The sequence below is a fragment of the Zootoca vivipara genome, chromosome 8, assembly GCF_965207765.1.
Source record: "Zootoca vivipara chromosome 8, rZooViv2.hap1.1, whole genome shotgun sequence".
NCBI lineage: Eukaryota > Metazoa > Chordata > Lepidosauria > Squamata > Lacertidae > Zootoca > Zootoca vivipara.
The window spans coordinates 65,619,755-65,639,459 of NC_142591.1; the positions used below are offsets into that span (position 1 = coordinate 65,619,755).

Genomic DNA, 19,705 nt, shown 5'->3' on the forward strand with positions numbered 1-19,705 from the left:
ACCACCTGGAATAGTTTTGCAGAGGGCAGAAGGCACTGCAGAGAGAAGGAGGCCTCAAAGTATGGTCCCAGTTGTTCCTTGACAAGCAGGGCTTGTATTTCATGCCCTTCAAACTTGGTACCAAATGCAAGCTCCCCTCGTGTCAGTCTCGCTCAGGAACTCCAGAGTGCAGTCTGTCCCTGGCAAATGCTTACCAGCAGTGACTGCAACCCCTGCATGGATCAGCTGCACTTTGGAGTTCCCAGTTGAGAGCCCCCAAATGCAACTGATCCCTGCTACTAAATGCAGGGTGTGCAGTCAAGTGCCAAGCAGCTGGAATTAGCTGCAGAGCTATTCCTTTGCAACCCAAACTTGCCACCTCTTATGGAATACCTGCAATAGCTGTATAGGAAGACTTCATTTTTGTGGTAGAGAACTTCAAATAAAATATATGTGGTCGATGCATATATAAAATGACAACTTCTTAAGGGTTCGAATGCATGGCTTATTTTCACTGGATATTTATTTATACTGCAGAAATATGTGTTGTTGGTGAATTAGAAGACCTCAGTGCCTCAGTAGATGTACAAGATGTCTACACTAAAGTCAAATGTAAAATAGAAAGCTTCAATATTGATCACTACAGAAACAGGTAGCAACCACACCTTATGTGCATTATTATTATTATTATTATTATTTGTTAGTGCTCATGTAGAAACATTTTACTCTTCTTTTTGATCGGGGTGGCTAACCCGTTTCAGGCATTGACTCATGATCAACATTTCAGGGGCTGCATCTTATAAGTGGGCACTGCTGAAGTGTGAAAGTGGGTGTGAGGATAACTACAGCTCTGAGTTGAGCATTAGAGGTGTCCAGGGGGTTCCTTCCACCACTTACAAAGCAGAGAATGAGATCAACTCCTCCTTTTTGCCAGCAGCGCCTCCCTCTGCTGAACCTCGGTTTCATTTCCTGTGTTGCCTGGAGTAGTACCCACTTGCCCCTTTCCAATGCATACTTCTATTTTTAAAGAGAAGTATCCAACAGCACATTCCACTAGAGCAGGCACATCCTCACCTGCCTTTTCTACCATACACCTCTGGGAGACGATTGCTGTAGTAGACCACACACGGCCACCTGTCAGAGGTTAGCTGGGGTATATCTCACTGAGGCACCTTCCAGTCTTCCACGTTCATCTTAGAATGCAGTGTTGGGAACTTACCACGAACATTATTCTGAGCTGAGTCCCTTGGTGGTGTCCAGGGCCACACACTGTCAGGTGGTTGCAACTAATCACATATAGATGCTACTCTTCTCTTAACTGGATCTCCGCACTCCCCCCCCTTCCTTACAGAATCTGTGGTCTGGGGTGTTCTTTGTTTCTTTCATTCTCCTTCCCTTTAGAGTACATTATGCTCAACATTGGCATGAAACATAACTGAGGTTCAGCAGAGGGAGAGGCTGTCAGCAATGGTGATCTAATTTCCTGCCTTCTGAAAAGTTAAGAGGAATTACAACTCACTTAGACGCAGTAAGCTTCCATCTTCCCATTCTCGGAGCTTCCAAAGGTCTTTCCCATCAGCTATTCTATGCAATTTTAAATAAAATATTTTTTATCACTCCATTACTCATCCAGCAAATAAAATAAAAATTAATGGAAATTTTTTAGATGGGGAGGCTTGGGGTGCCCTACAAAAGCCTTTTGGCACCATGGCATTATAGCAGTGTGTGTGTGTGTGTGTGTGTGTGTGTGTGTGTGTGTAAGTGTAAATAGAAATCTCTAATATTTTTAATGTGCTTTTTGAAATTACACATTTTGGCAGGCCACAAAAACATATTGGAGTCTCAAATATGGCCAGTGGGCTGCTGATTAGTCACCCCTGTCTTTAGTGGTAGTGGTAGTGATACAAATAAAAAAAGAGATGATTTGAAGTGCTATTGCTTTGCCACAATTTGCACATGTAAGAAAACAGCATTAGTTGTAATAAGAAGAATATACAGTACTCAGTGTGACAAAGAACATGCCTCTGCTAATATCTGTAGGTTTGATACAAATATTTACCTTCATAGTCTCTGGAGAGCAATATGTAGTCTTATGGTACAAACTGAAGATTATTTAAGGTTACCTTTCTAATCATTTTATCATGGTGGTTAACTTAAGACACGAAGCTGGATTTCATAACTATGAAACCTGAAGCTGATGTTTTGTATTTCACATTAATTATACTTTAACTATCACCTTCTGGAGTTGTTGTGTTTATGACAGTACTTGTGTGAAATTATGCAGCTATAACAAACAGCCTGTGGAATTAGGAAATATCTCTGCACCAAAACCTTATAATGATCTAGTGAAAAAAGGCTTGCACTCTGACAGTAAACAATTTTCTTAGTTTTTTCTTATTCTTCCAATATTGTAACTTTTTTTGTAAAAAAAACCTGCATGTATTATAGTAATTAATTCAGCATACTTTTCATATACAGTATCTATCCAAATTATTAAAATACTCTTTCTGTCTATAGATTTAGTGCAAATGCTTGATGCCACTGGTATCTTCCAATATAAAATGGCTTAACACTGGTGGGTTTGTACAGTTTGGTTTGCAAATCAGAATGACTACTATATATATTTTTAAAAATATTCAAAACATAGTTTCATGTAGTTTCAATGTTTAGATTCTGACCAGCTGCAGAGAACAGATAAGGTGAATGTTGTGTTTTCCAGACCAGGAGAAGGTTGGCAGTCTGGACTTTTTGAAGGCATATTCCTACAATGCAAAGAGAAACTTGTGGTGAGATTTTTGTAGCAGAATAAGATATTTAACCAAATAACTATTCTAAAATCTAAACATTTTTTTTCTCATGCAGAAGGGCGAAGGACTGCAAGAATGATGGTATAAACCACCAATAGCTTTTAAAATGTCAATTTGTTATTTTGGAAAAGGAGAAAATACAATTTCCAGCTTTTAAAATGTCCATTAGTTCTTGCACTCCATCTCTTTCCATTCTAATAAAGCTTCTATTCCCTTTTTATAATTAATTGCAAATCAAATTACACTTGGACATTACCTAGGGAGAGTCCTGCTCTACTTTAATTCCTAATAATTTTTTATTCTACTGCCAAATAATTAGGCTGTGGCAAGTTTCAAGTTTATGATTTCCTTCTTTGGATTGAATTGAATTGTGATATTTGAGGTGAAGGACTTGCAAAGCCTGCAATGGATATTGGCAGAATTCAGCTTTGTTTTAAAATATATGATTCCCTCCCCCCCTTATGGCTTTATATTTGTTTTTTGCTTTTTTTTTGCCTGCATCACCTCAAGCTTTGGGGAAGACTCTTGGTCCCTGGGGAAATGTGGAGGTGTCTTCCTTTCCTGTACTGACAAGCTGAACAGACGTACATTGTTGGTTCGACCCGTCAGCAAGCAGGACCCTTTCAGTAACTTCTCTGGCTTCTTTCCCTCTGTAAGAAATCAATGCAATATGTATATTACAGAACTTCCATTAACAAACAGTAGTTTAGAATGATGAAAAGCTTATTTATCAAGCTGGTGTTTTTATTTTGTTTTAAAATAGCCTCTCTCTCCCAGTAATGTTCTGGCAACAAGTGTGGTCTGTCTACACAGTTGGGAAATAGGATGGCTACAGAGCAAAGGAAGAATATTCACTTGAGCATCTTTGTGTATTACAAATGTGACCCTAAAGGGAAGGTCACTTTGATGTTTTAAGCTATCGTGCATAGGTTCTGGATAACTCCTGAAATATTTGAGCTGTGCTTAATTGAAGTCCATTGATTTCTGTAGCTCTGCTCTAAGCATGGCTAAAGCAAACATTTTACTAAAATTCAAAGCTGCAGATAATAGGTTTTATTGGGTCCAGCTAAAATGCAACAAACTAGTGATGAGGCTTTAAAGTTGTCCAAAACTCTTCTTCAGACACTGTGGATTAAGCAGCCAAAAAAGTGATGTGGGTGGAGAGAACTACTCTCAGCTTTAAAGATACATAGACTACCAAATTTTTGTGACTTTGGATGCCAACAATTGGTCTGAAAAAATGGGTTATTCTACTGTGGCCAATGCTTTTTTTAAAAAAAAAAAGTTTAGGTGTACTCTCATTTTGACTCAAGAAAATCACCATTTTATAGTTCAAATTGGGGGAAATAAATACAGTAAATGGACAAAAGTACAAAGATTCACAAAATGTTTAGGGGTATGCGTACTCCTGCATCCCCCCAGAAAAAAAGCACTTACTGTGGCTTTAGGGTTTTTCAGACATCCACATATGCATTATTTAAATTTGTGTATTTAAGATGTGAATCTTAAGACGGTTCCATTTATTGGGAGTAAATCACTTGTTACTTTCCTGTGAGAAATTTCAACTTGTTGTCAATTTGTGGTGTGTGATCACACCTTGCTCTCCCTTGGCAGAAAAAAAAGTAACAAGTGAATCTGACTGTTTGATTACAGCATCTTCCTGACCACCTAACTGAAAATGCACTTATCATTCAGCAGATCAAATAGCCAGGAAGACACTGCATTCAGATAAACACAGTACAGTCTGGTCCCCTTGTTACTTTTTCAAGGGCTCGGGGTGAGAAAGAGCCTGAGATTTTAACTAAGTTGAGGACACCCCCCCCATTGAGAGTAATGAATGAACAGACCCAGCATCAGTTAAGAAACCCAGCAAGGGAGGTGGTTGTTGTTGTTGTTATTTATTATTAAATGTTAGTGGAAGTTCTGTTCTCCATGATTATTTTCTGTCAAGAACATGTACATGCAGAATTACTGTTGCTGCTTATCTGAGTTACTTCATTCTAACACAAATGAAGCTAATTTACTAATTGTTTACCATTTAAAAAAATAATTGCATAAATGTAATTAAATAATCGAGTGTATCTGAATGACATTGTTTGAAAACGTATAAAGAGCCATTTGTGCTATTAGCTAAATTGTGCTGAGATACATTTGTCTCAGTAGAACATTAAAAGAATATGTCTAAATTCATTGAACATACAGGAGCATTATTGTATTTGCAAAGCTCCTGTTTAAACAAGGATTTCCCCATTGATTTCACAAAAAGGGTTGTATGAATAGAAATTCCACTGTTATTGAAATGAATGGGGTTCTGCAGAACTTTGGATTAGACCTCATAGAGTCAATTCGTTGACTATTCTGCTATTGGCTTTGGTGGGATTTTGGTTGTGTTGGGGTGCAATGTGCAAGCTTGCTACATATTCATTGCATCTGAACAGAAAGTTGTCAAAGTCAGCATACCCTGATCTGAAACAAATGCATTTTAAAATATCAGTTGTATTTGAACCAGTTCTAAGATTAGCCATGGCAGTTAACATGTACTACAGAAACCTTTTCATCTGATGTTCAGGGAAGTATATAGCTGAAAATAAATAAAAAAAATGAAAGGGTTGATTGACAAAAGTTCTCATAATTTTTACACAGTGCAAATTCATTACTTATTTCTCACCATTTCTATTTCCTGATACAGGCAACTGCAAAACTTTTGGAAGGTTCTCATCAGCAACATGGATTTCTGTCACTGACTTACACAAGGGCAGTCACAAAAAATGTCCGTCACAAATTGATTTCAAGAAATGAGCGAAGAACTTTGCATAAATTATCTGAAAGTTTCACTGATGGTTCTCCTCATTTCCTTCATGAGATTCTTCTCTCGGCTCAGGCATTTGATGTTGTCCTCTGTTTTCCTTTTCTCAATGCAATTGCAAGTATATTTCAGGCAAAACTGCCAAGAAGCCAAAAAGAGAAAAGAAAATCACCGGGCCAGCCTATGAGGACTCATATTCTCACATCTCGGAACTTGCCGCTTATTTATATCAATACTGGGGTAATCAGAATCTTTTCCCCCAAAATGGAGGAATTGCAGCACAATATTGAAGGTACTATATTCTCCACCTTATATTAATACAATAAACATATTTTTCTTGGATACTGTTGTTCATGAAAATGCTGTCTCCACTATATATATATCTGAAGGGTCCTCATTGGCTTGTTCTCCAGTCATGATTTGCAAATTTGAGAGAAAATCCTTTAGAAGTCCAAAAAAAGCCTTTCCGGTCATAGAATACATGTAAGCTCAGGGTAGCTACCTCTGCAGTGACCTCTCCAGGTTTCCTCTTATTAACCTTCCCAGGGAAACACTTGTGGCAAAGGACTACTGTGCTTTTGTTATATGTGTATATTTTTGGCCTTTTGTTCAGTGCTCAGCTCTACCGTGTCAAATCAGTGGTTGAAGTGGATTCATATACTGTCTATATCCAGTATACTTAATTAAATCTATGGTTTTGACATAATAATAGGCAGTAAACCTCAATTTGCCCTTTGTATTCTATGTAACATACAAGTTTCAGGCATGCATAAAGATGCAAGCAGTTGTTAAAGGATGTACAGTGGAACTTCGGTTTTCAAGCGTCTCAGAAGCCGAACATTTTGGGACCCAGAAGTAATTGCTTCCATTTTCAAACACGCCTCGGAAGTCGAACAGCTTCCAAGACGCATTTCTCAATTTTCACCATTGAAATTGCCGACAGCCCTTTGTGCCTTGGCTCTCGAAAGTTTCAGAAGTCGAACAATCTTCTGGAACAGATTATGTTTGACAACCAAGGTTCCACAGTACAATTGCTTTCTAGAGTGCTCAACTATCCCTCCCCTTCCCAAGGCTATGTCTTGATTGCACCAGGAAGTATTTAATTGTCAGAGATTGAAGTGGGAGAAGAAAGCTAGTGAGATGACTTCATTTCAAAATAGCTCAGTCATGTCCATTGAAAAGTAACAGGAAGGCATCCCATCCCACTTTATAGCATTTTGAGTGCTGCCCACTTCTCATTATTTTACCTGGCAGCTACCTGCCTTCTCACTTCCTGTCTTGATGGAACACGTTGAAAGACAGCAAACAAGCATTCTAATACAGGGGTAGGAAACTCCAGAAGTTGCTAGACTCCAATTTCAGCACAGCCAGTAGTCAGAAATAGATAGGATCTGTCGTCCCTCATCTTCTGGAAGGCCAAAGATGTCTTCCCCCTTGCAAGCTCTACTACCTACAGAGAATATATTGAGCTCTTCCAGTCCTAACCCCGTTTCCATTAGGGACCTAGAAGACTAGCTTGTTTTCTCCCTCTTCTTCCAAGGATTGGCTTAGTCTTCTGTGTGGGTAAAATTGTTTTCTGCCAAGTGATTAATAATAGGTGCATTTTGGACAAATCAATTCATTGCTTTTTGAACAAGAGTAGTTTCCCGTGATCTTGAAAGTGGCTTCACACAGATCAAAAGGTCCTGAATGGAAATTTCATTTGAAATTTCCCCAAAAGGAAATCAATGTCAGACTCGTATGTTAAATGTGACAAATGTGCTAATGTCTATTTTGTGGTGGGAGGCAGATAAATAGACATATGTCCACTTCATTGATTTACAATGATATTCAAAATTCATATTGATTTGCTTTGTGTTCCTACTGTCAAAGCCCAAATTAGTCAGTTTGCCTATTGTTGGGCTACATACTACAGGAAGATTTTTATTTTTTTTAATGCTGTCCATGGGATTATCATTTTGCACATGCTCCTTCACAAAGGCTGTAGCAATGTTAGTTCACTTGGGTGGTGCTGAATCATACTTTATTTGATCATAAGTGAAAGCATGCATGAAATATGATGCTTAGAGCTACATTTATTTAACAGACTTACTTTAAAAGTCTACAGATGAATTAGGAGGGAGCCCCAGGAGTCAAATAAGCACCACCAAGAAGCTAAGTTTGATGATTTAGAAGTTGTGTAAAGTTGATAGCATAAATGTCCTGTAGTTTAAAAAGAAAAATGTTTTTGAGGTTAGCTTAGACATCTACCAAAGGATTTGTAACTGAAAAAACCTGAGTATCTGTTTAGCTTGATTAAAATACAAATGCTTTTTCCACCTAACTTCCCACATAACCATGGCTTCCCAACCCTATTTTCCCAAATAGTTTATTATACCTTATCTTCAGTGCAGTTCCTTAATTATTTTTGATGTATTTCATAAGTATTTGATAGCATTGCCTGACACACCCACACCCCTGCCATGGTTTATTCATTAGCTGTGTGTCCAGATTGTTAATCATAGTCTCAGTATGTCTGTCTGATTCATCCTGGACGCATCTCAGTGGTGTTGCAGAAGACAGCTTTTATATACACAACACACATACACATGAGTCTTCTGAGCTGCATGTGAAGTTTGCTTGTTCTTTCCACATCAAGCAACGTGTTATTTAGTAAAGTACTTAGCACTCACCACACTCTTAGCATCTGTAGCTGAAAGCTTAGCTTTCAAAACAAGTTGTCTGGGATATCTCACTGGGTGGCCACAGATGGGGAAAGGGGATTGAAAGCTTACGTACATCCTCAAAGCATAGGCTTGTGGAGAACACTAGGCCCAACTGCATGTATATATATCGGATGTCACTGTCAGCTTCTAAAATGTCATAAAATTCTTCATGGGCAAAAAGAAATGTTACGGGATATAGAGTCTGTACTGAAATACATGTTTACATCTTTATTTCTTCACAGTATACCTTGTATTTTTTTAGTAGCCGTGTTAAAAGTAATTGCAATGATGGCATAGGCACAATATTTAATAGGAGCTAAAACTGTTAAGATCTCTAAAAAAAATATTAAACACTTATTAGGTAATCGGTAAGCTTGCCAGGAGTGCCTGGAGTGCTCTGGTCCATGGGGTCACGAAGAGTCGGACATGACTAAACAACAAGTTTGTGTATGTCAATACCCAACATTCTTTTCCATTCTTCCAGCAGCTAGTCTAAGAATCAGGACTTAGGGCATAGCTATGCCAATAGGGAAATACTTGTTTGTTTCCCATTAAGCTTTCTGGGGGAAAGTGTTTAGATTGTAGATTAGGACATCATTGGAGAAATTGTTTGTTTGGAGAATATTGTTTCTTACTCCAGACACTGAGATAGGTGTAGGGAGCAGTTTTAGCTCCCCCCCGCCCGCCCCAGCATAGTGTACCCGAGTCCATCCCTTTCCTTTCATATAAATTGGTTCCCCACACAAATGCTGCATACACACTATATACTGTATTTAAAGCACACGACACCCCACCCAATCATAGGAACTGTAGTTTAACGCCACACACACACACACACACACACACACACACACACACACAGTTACAGTTTCCAGCACCTTTCACTACAGTTTCCATGATTCTTTTGGGGAAGTCATATGCTTTAAACATACAGTGTACTCAAAGCCAAAAATGCACAGAGAAGCATTCATTCTCCTTTTTCTCTGTACATCAGTCAAAATAGCATGAATACCAGGCCTAGGGGCGGACAGGGGAACTATCTATCTGCCTGCCTGGCTGTCTATCTGTCTATTTTGTGTGGTATTAATTGATTTACCAGTATTCATTGAAGAAGTTAAAAATAATATGGTTGCTCCACTGAAAAGTCACCTCACTCATTGCATTGGAAATACCTTAATTAATACATCTGGCTCTCTATGTATACACAAATGTTGTTTGTTTCCTACTTCAATTGCAGATAATAAGACGAATAAGGAAGATACTTTGGTACTTAAAATTGGCTCTGTATCGATGGCTCCTCAGGCTGACAATCCTCTTAGTAGAGCTGTGCTGAGGAAAGACATTTACCAGTAAGTGTTTTTTTATTTGACAAATTAGAATGAGAAAAATGTTTGAAAAATCTAGAAATGTTTTTAAAAACCAAAACAAGATATTTTCTTGAGAATCATTGATCTGGCATGCATGGTTGACGACTGGGATTGCATTGTTTTATCCCTGCCTGCACATTGCACATTGAATAGTATAGGCCAGTGTGCTCGAGTTCTATCTGCACAATCTGTACTCTTGATTTTGTATTCAAGACATAGTGCTCATGTAGTCTGAGCAATGCATGTTGGGTTCTGCATATATAAGCTCACATGCAAAAATAAAGTTGAATACATAAAGAACTGGCAGGCTAAGCAAATGTGCACGATCCTGAGCCCCTCACTAATTACACAGTTTTAACATCACCACAGGGATGGAATAAAAGTTATCCAGTAAAACATGTATTCTGACGAAAATATTTTTGTATAGAATTTTCCATTTTTACATTGATTACTTGATTTTCGTGCGTGCTTTCATATTTTTTTCAGACACTTCAACAGTCTATGAAACACTGATGAACAATAAATTAAATTTTAGTTATGTTATCATGATCTGCAAGGGGGGAGGGAAATCAGTCAGGAAAGGGATCTCTCTTTTTTTGCACATACCTTCTCTCTCAGTAGCTGCCTAGTGTGAAAGTGATTTTCATAATGTTAAATGGTTAGCAGACATTCAAAATGCTGGACTGTTGATGTCATGTGGATCAAAGCTGTGAAAGAAAGCAAACTTCTAAGGCAAAGTTTCACAGTAAACACATTTTTTGTGTGAATGTCGTGCTCTGGATTGTGTCACTGACTTTCTGCAAACCACACTAATCATATGTAGGCAACAAAACTGGAGAACATATGTAATCAACATGATAAAAATAATACATGATTCTTAGTAGAGTTGGCACTGCTAAGATACATGAAAGTAGAGTTGCAAATAATACCAAGTGAGAAAAGTCACAGAAATACAGATGAACAAGTGTCTTATGCTTCCTGTTGGTCTGTTTCTCAGATGTGGCTTTTTTTTAAAAAAAAAAAAAGTACTTCGAACTGTACTTCAATAGAAGTATGTTACAAACATCAAAATCCTTTCCCAGCAGTAAAACATTTTACGGCTTTAAAAATGACAGATATTACTTTGTCAAGCATAGGAATTCCTCAACTGGTTCAGGCTCCTTGCAACTTAACAGTTTCTGTCCAATGGGGTGGGGAGAGAAACTTTGTCATAGCGCACTTAAAGGTGGATTTGCCTCTGAATACCATTTCCACATATTCAGGAAAATGTGATATATGAACTGGTGTCATGGGTTTGACTTGGAAATAGACCCATAAAAATCAGGAATGTTTTCCTTGAGCATGCAAGCACACCAAGAAAGCAATTGTGTCATCTTCTTTAGGAAAATGAAGATTAGATGGAGTGATAGGATTGAATGGTTTTCTAGGAAGCTTACACATGAGAAAGTAAGAATAAACGCCTAGGGTACCAGAAGTGCATGTCCCCCCCCCAATATACTTTAATGTGCTTGAGAAAGGTGTGCCACGGTAGGGCAAAATGTGCATCCATGTGAGGTTGTATTCTGTGAATGTCCTGTTTGGCAAAAGCATTTGGGATGCATGGCTTTTTGTATTGTGAAAGCTGTGAGGTTGTAGAAACAATGAAGAATCTTGTGAAATCTGAAAGGACCTCTCTGGAAACTGAGGTTATGATAGTACTGTTGTAATCAAAGCACCACGTAGGGTATTTTATACTGTGTACTGTTCAGAGGTGCATTGTGCATTTTGGGGATGGAAGCATTCTAGACTAACTTCCTTCATCAGTTCAAGCAGCCCTCAATACGTGATTATAGTGCTGCATTATGGTATGAAATTCTATAACCTCTCTGTAAAGAAGACTAGATGGCTTCATGCATTTGTGGCAGGGGATGGGGAACCTGCGCCTCAGACATTGCTGGACTATAGATACCATTCATTATCCCTGACAATTGGCTATGCTGCTGAGGGTAATAGGAGTTGGAGTCCAGTAACATCTACAGGGCTACAAATTTCCATCTCTGCTTTATCGTCTCCCAGTTAAAACAGTTTAGCATTCTCACTTTGATACAGCAATCACTTACAGCTGTACTTGACATCTATTTTTGCAGTGGGACATATTTCTATCAGATGAAAAGCTGAAGGGCTGCACAGAACTTTGTTCCATAGAAGCCAAGAAACAAGAACTAAATGTACCGTATTTTTCCGTGTATAAGACTAGGTTTTCCCCCTTAAAAACAATGTCTTATACATGGATACATCTCCCCCCATTTTCTTTAACCTGAGGCCCCCAAAATAGGGGGCGTCTTGTGCATGGGGGCGTCTTATAGACGGAAAAATGCGGTATTTTAATCTGAAACAGGCAGATGAACCTTTTCTTAGTTGCTTGTTTGAATATTTGTTGTACTACTCTTTGGTGCCCCAAAATTCTCCCAGGATAGTTTACAACAAGGTACAAAAACACAATGCACAATAAAAAAACTGAACAATAAACAAACACTGGACAAATAAAAAGGACTTTACTCAGATGTCAAAAAGATGCCAGACTCAGCACCAGGCAGAGGAGAGTCTAGAGAGCATTCCAGAGCTGGGGTGCCACAGCAGAAAAGACCCTATTCCCGGTTCATACCTGCCTTACTTCCAAAGGCATAAGAAAACAGGGGAAAGCTTCTCAGGAAGATCTTTGTGAAGTTCATATGAAATAAAGGGATCCTTTTCGGGGCAAGCCATTCAGGGTTTTCACTGTTAGTTAGTTAGTTAGTTAGTTAGTTAGTTAGTTAGTTAGTTAGTTAGTTAGTTAAACAATGTTTTGTGCTCAGAAGCGGTATAGAAGCTGATACTGCTGTTCAACACTGAGATCCAGCGCCGAGGGCCTTCTGGCGGTTCCCTCACTGCGAGAAGCAAAGCTACAGGGAACCAGGGAGAGGGCCTTCTCGGTAGTGGCGCCCGCCCTGTGGAACGCCCTCCCATCAGAGGTCAAGGAGATAAACAACTACCTGACATGTAGAAAACGCCTAAAGGCAGCCCTGTTTAGGGAAGTTTTTAATCTGTGATATTTTAATGTATTTTGGTATTTGTTGGAAGCCGCCCAGAGTGGTGGGGCAAACCCAGCCAGATGGGCGGGGTATAAATAAAATAATAATAATAATTTAAGACTAGAAAGATACATTCTGTATTTCCAGACAGTAATCTTACTAGTCTGTTTTGGCCCAAATACATTCTTAACAATGTTCAACAACAGCCCAATGTACGTATCATGCATGATGTTGATTAAAACAGCTCCTTCTCTGTGTCTCCATATGATGAAATGTGGTCAGGGTGTGTAACATGGTATACGTGGGGTGTTACTCTTGGGATCAGAGGATATACTGGAAGCTAGATGGAAACCTCTGAGGTTCTGTGTTGACCTGTGTGCATCCAGCTGCATATCCTTAACTATTAATAAGCCGTTTCCTTTGTGACAATACTTGAAGTTTGTTAGAATGTGGAAGCAGTTTGTAGGGAACCAAATTCTCAGCTTGATGTAGTTGAAAGTGGACTGAAAACATAAAGTTGGAAGTTGGAAGAATACCCCACTATATTGTCTTATTTGAATTTCAAAGTACTTATTTCACCTTGTCTAAAAACTGCCCTTTTCACCTCCTGTTACATCATGGCTGGTGTTCTTGGAGGCTACTTTATCTTTAATGGCTGGTAGAAGAATCTGTACTGTACTTCAAGATGCGGCTCCCTTAACTTCACTTAGGCTGGAAATGCCTGCCTGGTAGTAGTGTGCCTGGTGCACTGAGTCTTGTGCACAAACACTGTTAGTATTAAACACAATTAAAGCAATATTTAACATGTCAGATCATTTACTAAAAAATTTTGCAGGCTCTATGGTTTTGCTGCTGAACCTTTTATGGTGGCTTGCTATTTACAACATTATACTGTTGACAGGAAAAAAGATTTGTACAGAGCACTAGAAAATGAAGTCAAGGTTCATCATGGTGTAGGGAGATTATTTCTTAGGTGCATAACCATAGGTATCGGGGGGGGGGCATATTTGGGAATAGTGGCGAACTTTCGGCTCTCAAATTTCAGCAGTGGCCTGTGCGACACTAAAATCTGGTGCCCCCTGGCACCCAGCTGAACCAGTCGCACTACCCTAAAACCGCCTCTTTGGGGAAGATTATTACACCAGAGCACTGTCATAACTAAGTAGCTTCATAATATTAATAAATCTATGAAAATGTGGAGAGCTGTTTTCTACAAATTTTCCAGACTCTGTGATGCGGATGTGAGAACCTAGTCTCCAGTATTTGGAAAAGCAGTTTTCTACGGGTGATTAAATTATATGATTTCAGGTCTTTTCTCCTGTATGTCAAGCTTTAGAGAGCCTGACATGCATTCTTTTTTGGACCAAAGCAGTAAAGTGCCCTAGTGTGCATTTTGCTGATGTTGCCCGTTAGCGTGCAATTGTATTTGTATTTAAATCAAATTCCAGTTGGGCAAATAGTTGACTTTCCACAAAACATTTCATTGTCCCTTGGGCTCTTCCTGCTGATTTCAAAAATATGTTTTTGAACAGTCATTTCAAGGATACTTTGCTGCCATATATGTTTAACATTGACATATAAAATCCTTGGTTGTGGTAAACAGTGTTACTGTAAAATAATTCAGAAAAGCTTCAGAAAGCTTACTGTTACCATTCTTTATTAATGGCTTGTGAGTAAATATAATTTACATTGTATTTGGTTTCAACAAATGTTTTGTTTGTTTGGAAAATATTCTCTAGTAATATTTAAAACAGATTATTTTCTTTCTTTTAATTATGGTGGAATTTTAAGTTGAATATAATGCGAAGGCTATGCTTCTGTTACTAAGGTAACCATATCCTTGTTGTAATGAGACATTTGTTAACTTCTGTATACAGCTTGTGGTTCATTCCATAAATACTTGTGGGTTCTCTGATGTCCTTCACAAGGTTTTATCTATGACAAATTTTTACCACAGCTCTTGAAGTGCTTTGTGAGAATGGGTGTGGGTTTCTTTCTTCTTAAAATTATTCCCTAAAATCTTAGCACGTTTTTAAAAAATCTCCCTCTTCAGCTTTGTTGCTGTTTAACGTATTCCACCCTTCTTCTTTTTTACCATGTGGAATCTTCACCTATTGAGATAGATTTATCAGTAGCCCTTCATTGAGTTAAGGGGAAACGTCTTCTGTTTATTCATTAGGTAAGTTTATTTCCATGTGTTTGTTTCCATGTGCTGCTCTGGTTTGCCAGAAGCGGCTTTGTCATGCTGGCCACATGACCTGGAAGCTATACGTCGGCTCCCTCGGCCAATAATGCAAGATGAGCGCCCAACCCCAGAGTCAGTCACGACTGGACCTAATGGTCAGGGGTCCCTTTACCTTTACCTTTAAGTTTATTTTACACCAGTATTGTGGGACCAATACTTTATCCCAGGTTTACTTTTTATTGCAAAATTTACACTAAGGATGGGGAACTTGTTGCCTTCTAGGCTACAACTCCTATTATTCTTGACCATTGGCCATCTTGGCAGAGACTGATTGGAATTGTACTGCAGTGACATCTAGAGGAGCATACGTTCCCCACCTTTCACAATCCTTTTAGTATTAGCTAACATGGTGTCCTTTGACTCCCAATTTCCCTCAGCCACAGCTGGCATGGCCAGTGGTTCAGAATGATGGGGGTCGAATTTCAACACCATCTGAAGAACACTACTTTAACTGTTCTAGGGCTGGGTACTGTTTCCCCAGTGTGTTCCATATGCGGAAGACCCTGGCAGAGCAGACCCCGGCTGCCTTCAGGACTGAATCCTCTGGAAGATCCCATCCTGCTGGGGTCTGCTTCCAGCTGGGGAGCAAATGGCTCAGTCCTGCTCAATTTGACTGCACATGTGTGCTCCCCTGCGGAACAGGCATGTGCAGAAAACTTCTTTTATTCTATTTCTCCTACCGCCATGCCCCCAGATCACATGGGATGCCCATCCCAGTGCAATCTGGGGCTATCTCCATCGGACTAGCCTGGTTCTGCCCAAATCAGCCCAATATGATTGGGTTTTCAACTGAATCCAGCTTGTTGCCCTATCAGATACTTTAGCTGATGGGAGTGCCAACATTGGTATTAATATAAAGTACGGTAACCCTGAGACTCACTAGCAGACACCTAAAAACAAATCTCTAAATTAATGGTAACTGATTTGATATAAATAACAATTTTCTTACAAGTGGAAACTAGTGTGACAGTGCGAAGAACTGTAGCTGGCATAAAACCACCATTCAAAAACTGTCTATGACATATGTCTCCTGTATATTGTGTGCATTGATGTTTAGCTGATTTCACTTGAAGGCTTTGTGTTTGGCTTTGGCAGTCACAAAAGCAATGGTGTACACTGTGGCTTCCTGCAGCAGGAAATAAGTTTCAAGGAATACTTTCCCTCTTGCTGCCAAAATTTACCATAACAATACTGTTGGAAATGACTGAAGAGTTTGCTGCTTGCCATTTTACTACATTTTAACTATCCAGGTTTAAAAAGTATGTTTTCTATATGTTTTCTAGTTTTGCTTGATATTTGCTGGGAATCTGTCCTTCTGTTTTACTCCTTAAGAAAGCTCTTTTTCATTCAGGTGGTATTTGATACTTTGCAAATACAGTGGTACCTCGCTAGACGAATGCCTCACAAGACGAAAAACACGCAAAACGAAAGCGTTTTGCAATTTCAATGAAGACTTGCAACACGAAGTTTCCTATGGCGCGCTTCGCAAGATGATTTTTTTTCATCCCATAGGGTGCCTTGCAAGATGAATTTTTTCCCCCGTCTTGCGAGGCTCCCTATGGGAAACCACACTTCAATGTGTTCCTATGGGAGTCGCTTCGCAAAACTTTTTTTTTGCTATACGAAGCAACTCGCGAAACGAATTAAATTCGTCTTGCGAGGCACCACTGTAGTTGCATGTTTGGAACCAGGGCTGTAGTCCTAAGCGCAGTTACCAAGAACTCTGTCGAATTGAACCCAGTAGGACTTAGGTTTGAGTAAATATGCATAGGATCACACTCAGTTCTTTGGTCCCCTTGATATCAATGGAATTTTAATCATGCTTTACTGTACAATAATGCCTGACCCAGTAGCAGCTGGCAGGGTGAGTGGGACTGTGTTGCTCTCCCATCTTCTCAACAACTTGTCTCACTGCTGGTACTAACAGGGAGAAGGTGAGAGGTAAGGCAGCAAGGAGCTTAGCATCGTATGGGCACAGTGTCACATAGGGACCACTGCTACACCTGCAACACACTGAGCTCTGTGCTGCCTTGCCACTCTCCTTCTTGATACCAGCAGAGATGAGAGAACAACAGAGACCCACCCATCTCATCCCACTGGCCAGTCCAGTTTATGTTTGCAGATAAAACATCCCTATGCATATTCTTTGCTGGCTAGGAATTTTGTATATATGCATGATGCCTGTGTCTAGAATTCCTTTTCCTTATCAAGCTGCTGAGTCTATGCATGTATAGCCTGATAAACAGAGTTGAAATCCTGTCTATAGATATTCAAACAATTAGAGGTGGGTGTAGTGTCCCAGTTTTATTGCTTCTGCTAAACAGCCAAGTGGCATAATCTCTTGGGTCACAGCCATTGTCTGTAAGAAATTTAAACAAGTGATGTCAAGGGTATTTAAGTATTATGCATGCATGTTACAAATTAAGAAAGAACAAATGGCCATAGGGATGATGTAAAATCAGTTGGGGAAACCACTTCCATGAGCCTCTTTGCATGTGAGACCAGGCCTCCTGATGCATGAGGATAGTGCATCCTTAGAGCCCTGGATAAGAGCATTGGGTTTCATCAAGGATCAGAGTGAAGAGCTTGCCTTCTCTTCTGCCCAATGCCATTGCAAAGACATGCGTGACCTCAGGATGAATGCAGCAAGCTACAGCCATCTCCTAAATTGAAGGCTCTTCAAGGCTGTGCAGGGGATGAGCAACTTAACTTTCTGCTCTGACCTCAAACACATTGCTGCAGCTTTTGCTGGTTTGAAAGAAAGCCTAAACATTGAGCCCCAGAAGCCAAGAGCTGAACTTATAGGCTGCTTTTTTTGCTGCTAGATACTTAATCTGGCAACATATGGCAGTGCAGTTGTACAGTCATTAAAAAGGTAAAGGGATCCCTGACCATTAGGTCCAGTCGTGACCAACTCTGGGGTTGCGGCTCTCATCTTGCATTATTGGCCGAGGGAGCCGGCGTATAGCTTCCAGGTCATGTGGCCAGCATGACAAAGCTGCTTCTGGCAAACCAGAGCAGCACATGGAAACGCCGTTTACCTTCCCACTGTAGCGGTTCCTATTTATCTACTTGCATTTTGACGTGCTTTCGAACTGCTAGGTTGGCAGGAGCTGGGACCAAGCAACGGGAGCTCACCCCGTCACAGGGATTCGAACCGCCGACCTCCTGATCAGCAAGTCCTAGGCTCAGTGGTTTAACCACAGTGCCACCTGGGTGCAGTCATTACTCAGTAGTAATTTTGGAGGGATTGGTGGACAGCAGCGGGATAGTCATACTAAGTTGGTGTTGACAAATAGATGATGGAATACTAGCGGATTACTGTTGTAGTTAAATGTGCATAAATTTGTATCCAGATAAAATGAGTTGTAAGGATTTTTTTGTGAGAGGAGTTAGAGATGCCTTTTAAAATGTCACCCACCATCCATGGTTTTTGTAAATACATGTATTAAACATTCTCAAATCTGCTGTCCAGAATTATTGGAAATAACTTTTAATACATATAGCTTATCAGTCGGAAAAGGCAGAGGTGTTATTGGAGCATTGGAGGCCTGGGAGGTGGGGAGGCCACCTGCCCTGGATGAGATTGCACTCCCCTGGAAGCAGCAGTCCCACAGTTTGTGGATGCTCCTAGAATCAACACTATCACTGGAGGCTCAGATGGCCTTAGTGGCCAAGAGTGCCTTTCTTCATCTACAGCTACAGCTATTTAATCAGCTACTGCTTGACAGAGATGACATAGCCATTGTATTCCATGGTCTGGATTGGATTACAGTAATGTGCTCTACATGGGGCTGCCTTTGAAAACAACTTGGAAACTTTAATTGGTCCAAAATGCAATGGCCAGATTACTGGCTTGCGTTCCCTTCAGATGTCCCGTTTTGAAACAGCTGCACCGCTTGCCAGTTCGTTTCTGGGCCCAATTCAAGGTGCTTCTGTTAGAGTTTAAAGCCCTTAAACAACTGAGGCCCCAAATACCTGCTTCCCTACAGACCCTCCCAGGTGCTGAGATTGGCAGAGGGAGCCCTCTTGGGTGTTCCACCGCCATCAGAATCTCTGTGGGCGGTGGCCTGCGGGATGGTATTTTCTGTGGCAGCCCCTAAGTTGTGGAAGTGTCTTCCTATTGAGATGCATCCAGGGCCTTTATTATGCACTTTTCAGGAAATGCTGAAGATGCATCTTTTTGCCCTGGCTTTGGACACTTGGGATGTATGTTCTGTAATGTAAAGTTCTTTTAAACTATTTTTTTATTGTGTTCTAATTGTACAGTGATTTATGGCAGTATATATTATTACTTTGTACAAAGGTAAAGGTAAAGGGGCCCCTGACCATCAGGTCCAGTCGTGTCCGACTCTGGGGTTGCGGCGCTCATCTCGCTCTATAGGCCGAGGGAGCCGGCGTTTGTCCGCAGACAGCTTCTGGCTCATGTGGCCAGCATGACAAAGCCGCTTTTGGTGAACCAGAGCAGCGCACGGAAATGCCGTTTACCTTCCCGCCGGAGCGGTCCCTATTTATCTACTTGCACTTTGATGTGCTTTCGAACTGCTAGGTGGGCAGGAGCTGGGACCAAGCAACAGGAGCTCACCCCGTTGCAGGGATTCGAACCGCCGACCTTCTGGTCAGTAAGCAGCCCTAGACTCTGTGATTTAACCCACAGCGCCACCTGGGTCCCATTACTTTGTGTATTACTCTGCAAAAGCAATTGGTATATCCAAAGTGATCATTTCAATTTCCTCTCCTCCACCC

General features: G+C 40.2%; 1 protein-coding gene across 5 annotated transcripts in view; it reads left to right on the forward strand.

Annotated features, from left to right (window-relative positions):
- VPS13B (vacuolar protein sorting 13 homolog B) overlaps positions 1 to 19,705 on the forward strand; it is a 384,018-nt gene that overhangs the window by 204,319 nt on the left and 159,994 nt on the right. For 4 of the 5 annotated variants that reach the window (XM_035126121.3, XM_035126123.3, XM_088675738.1 and 1 more), the window contains exons 27-30: positions 517 to 631; positions 3,297 to 3,438; positions 5,476 to 5,884; positions 9,535 to 9,646. In XM_035126121.3, the coding sequence (XP_034982012.3) occupies positions 517 to 631; positions 3,297 to 3,438; positions 5,476 to 5,884; positions 9,535 to 9,646 (778 nt within the window). Of the gene's footprint in view, positions 1 to 516; positions 632 to 2,698; positions 2,766 to 3,296; positions 3,439 to 5,475; positions 5,885 to 9,534; positions 9,647 to 19,705 lie in introns of all 5 variants that reach the window. The other variant, XM_035126124.3, reaches the window with a different exon arrangement.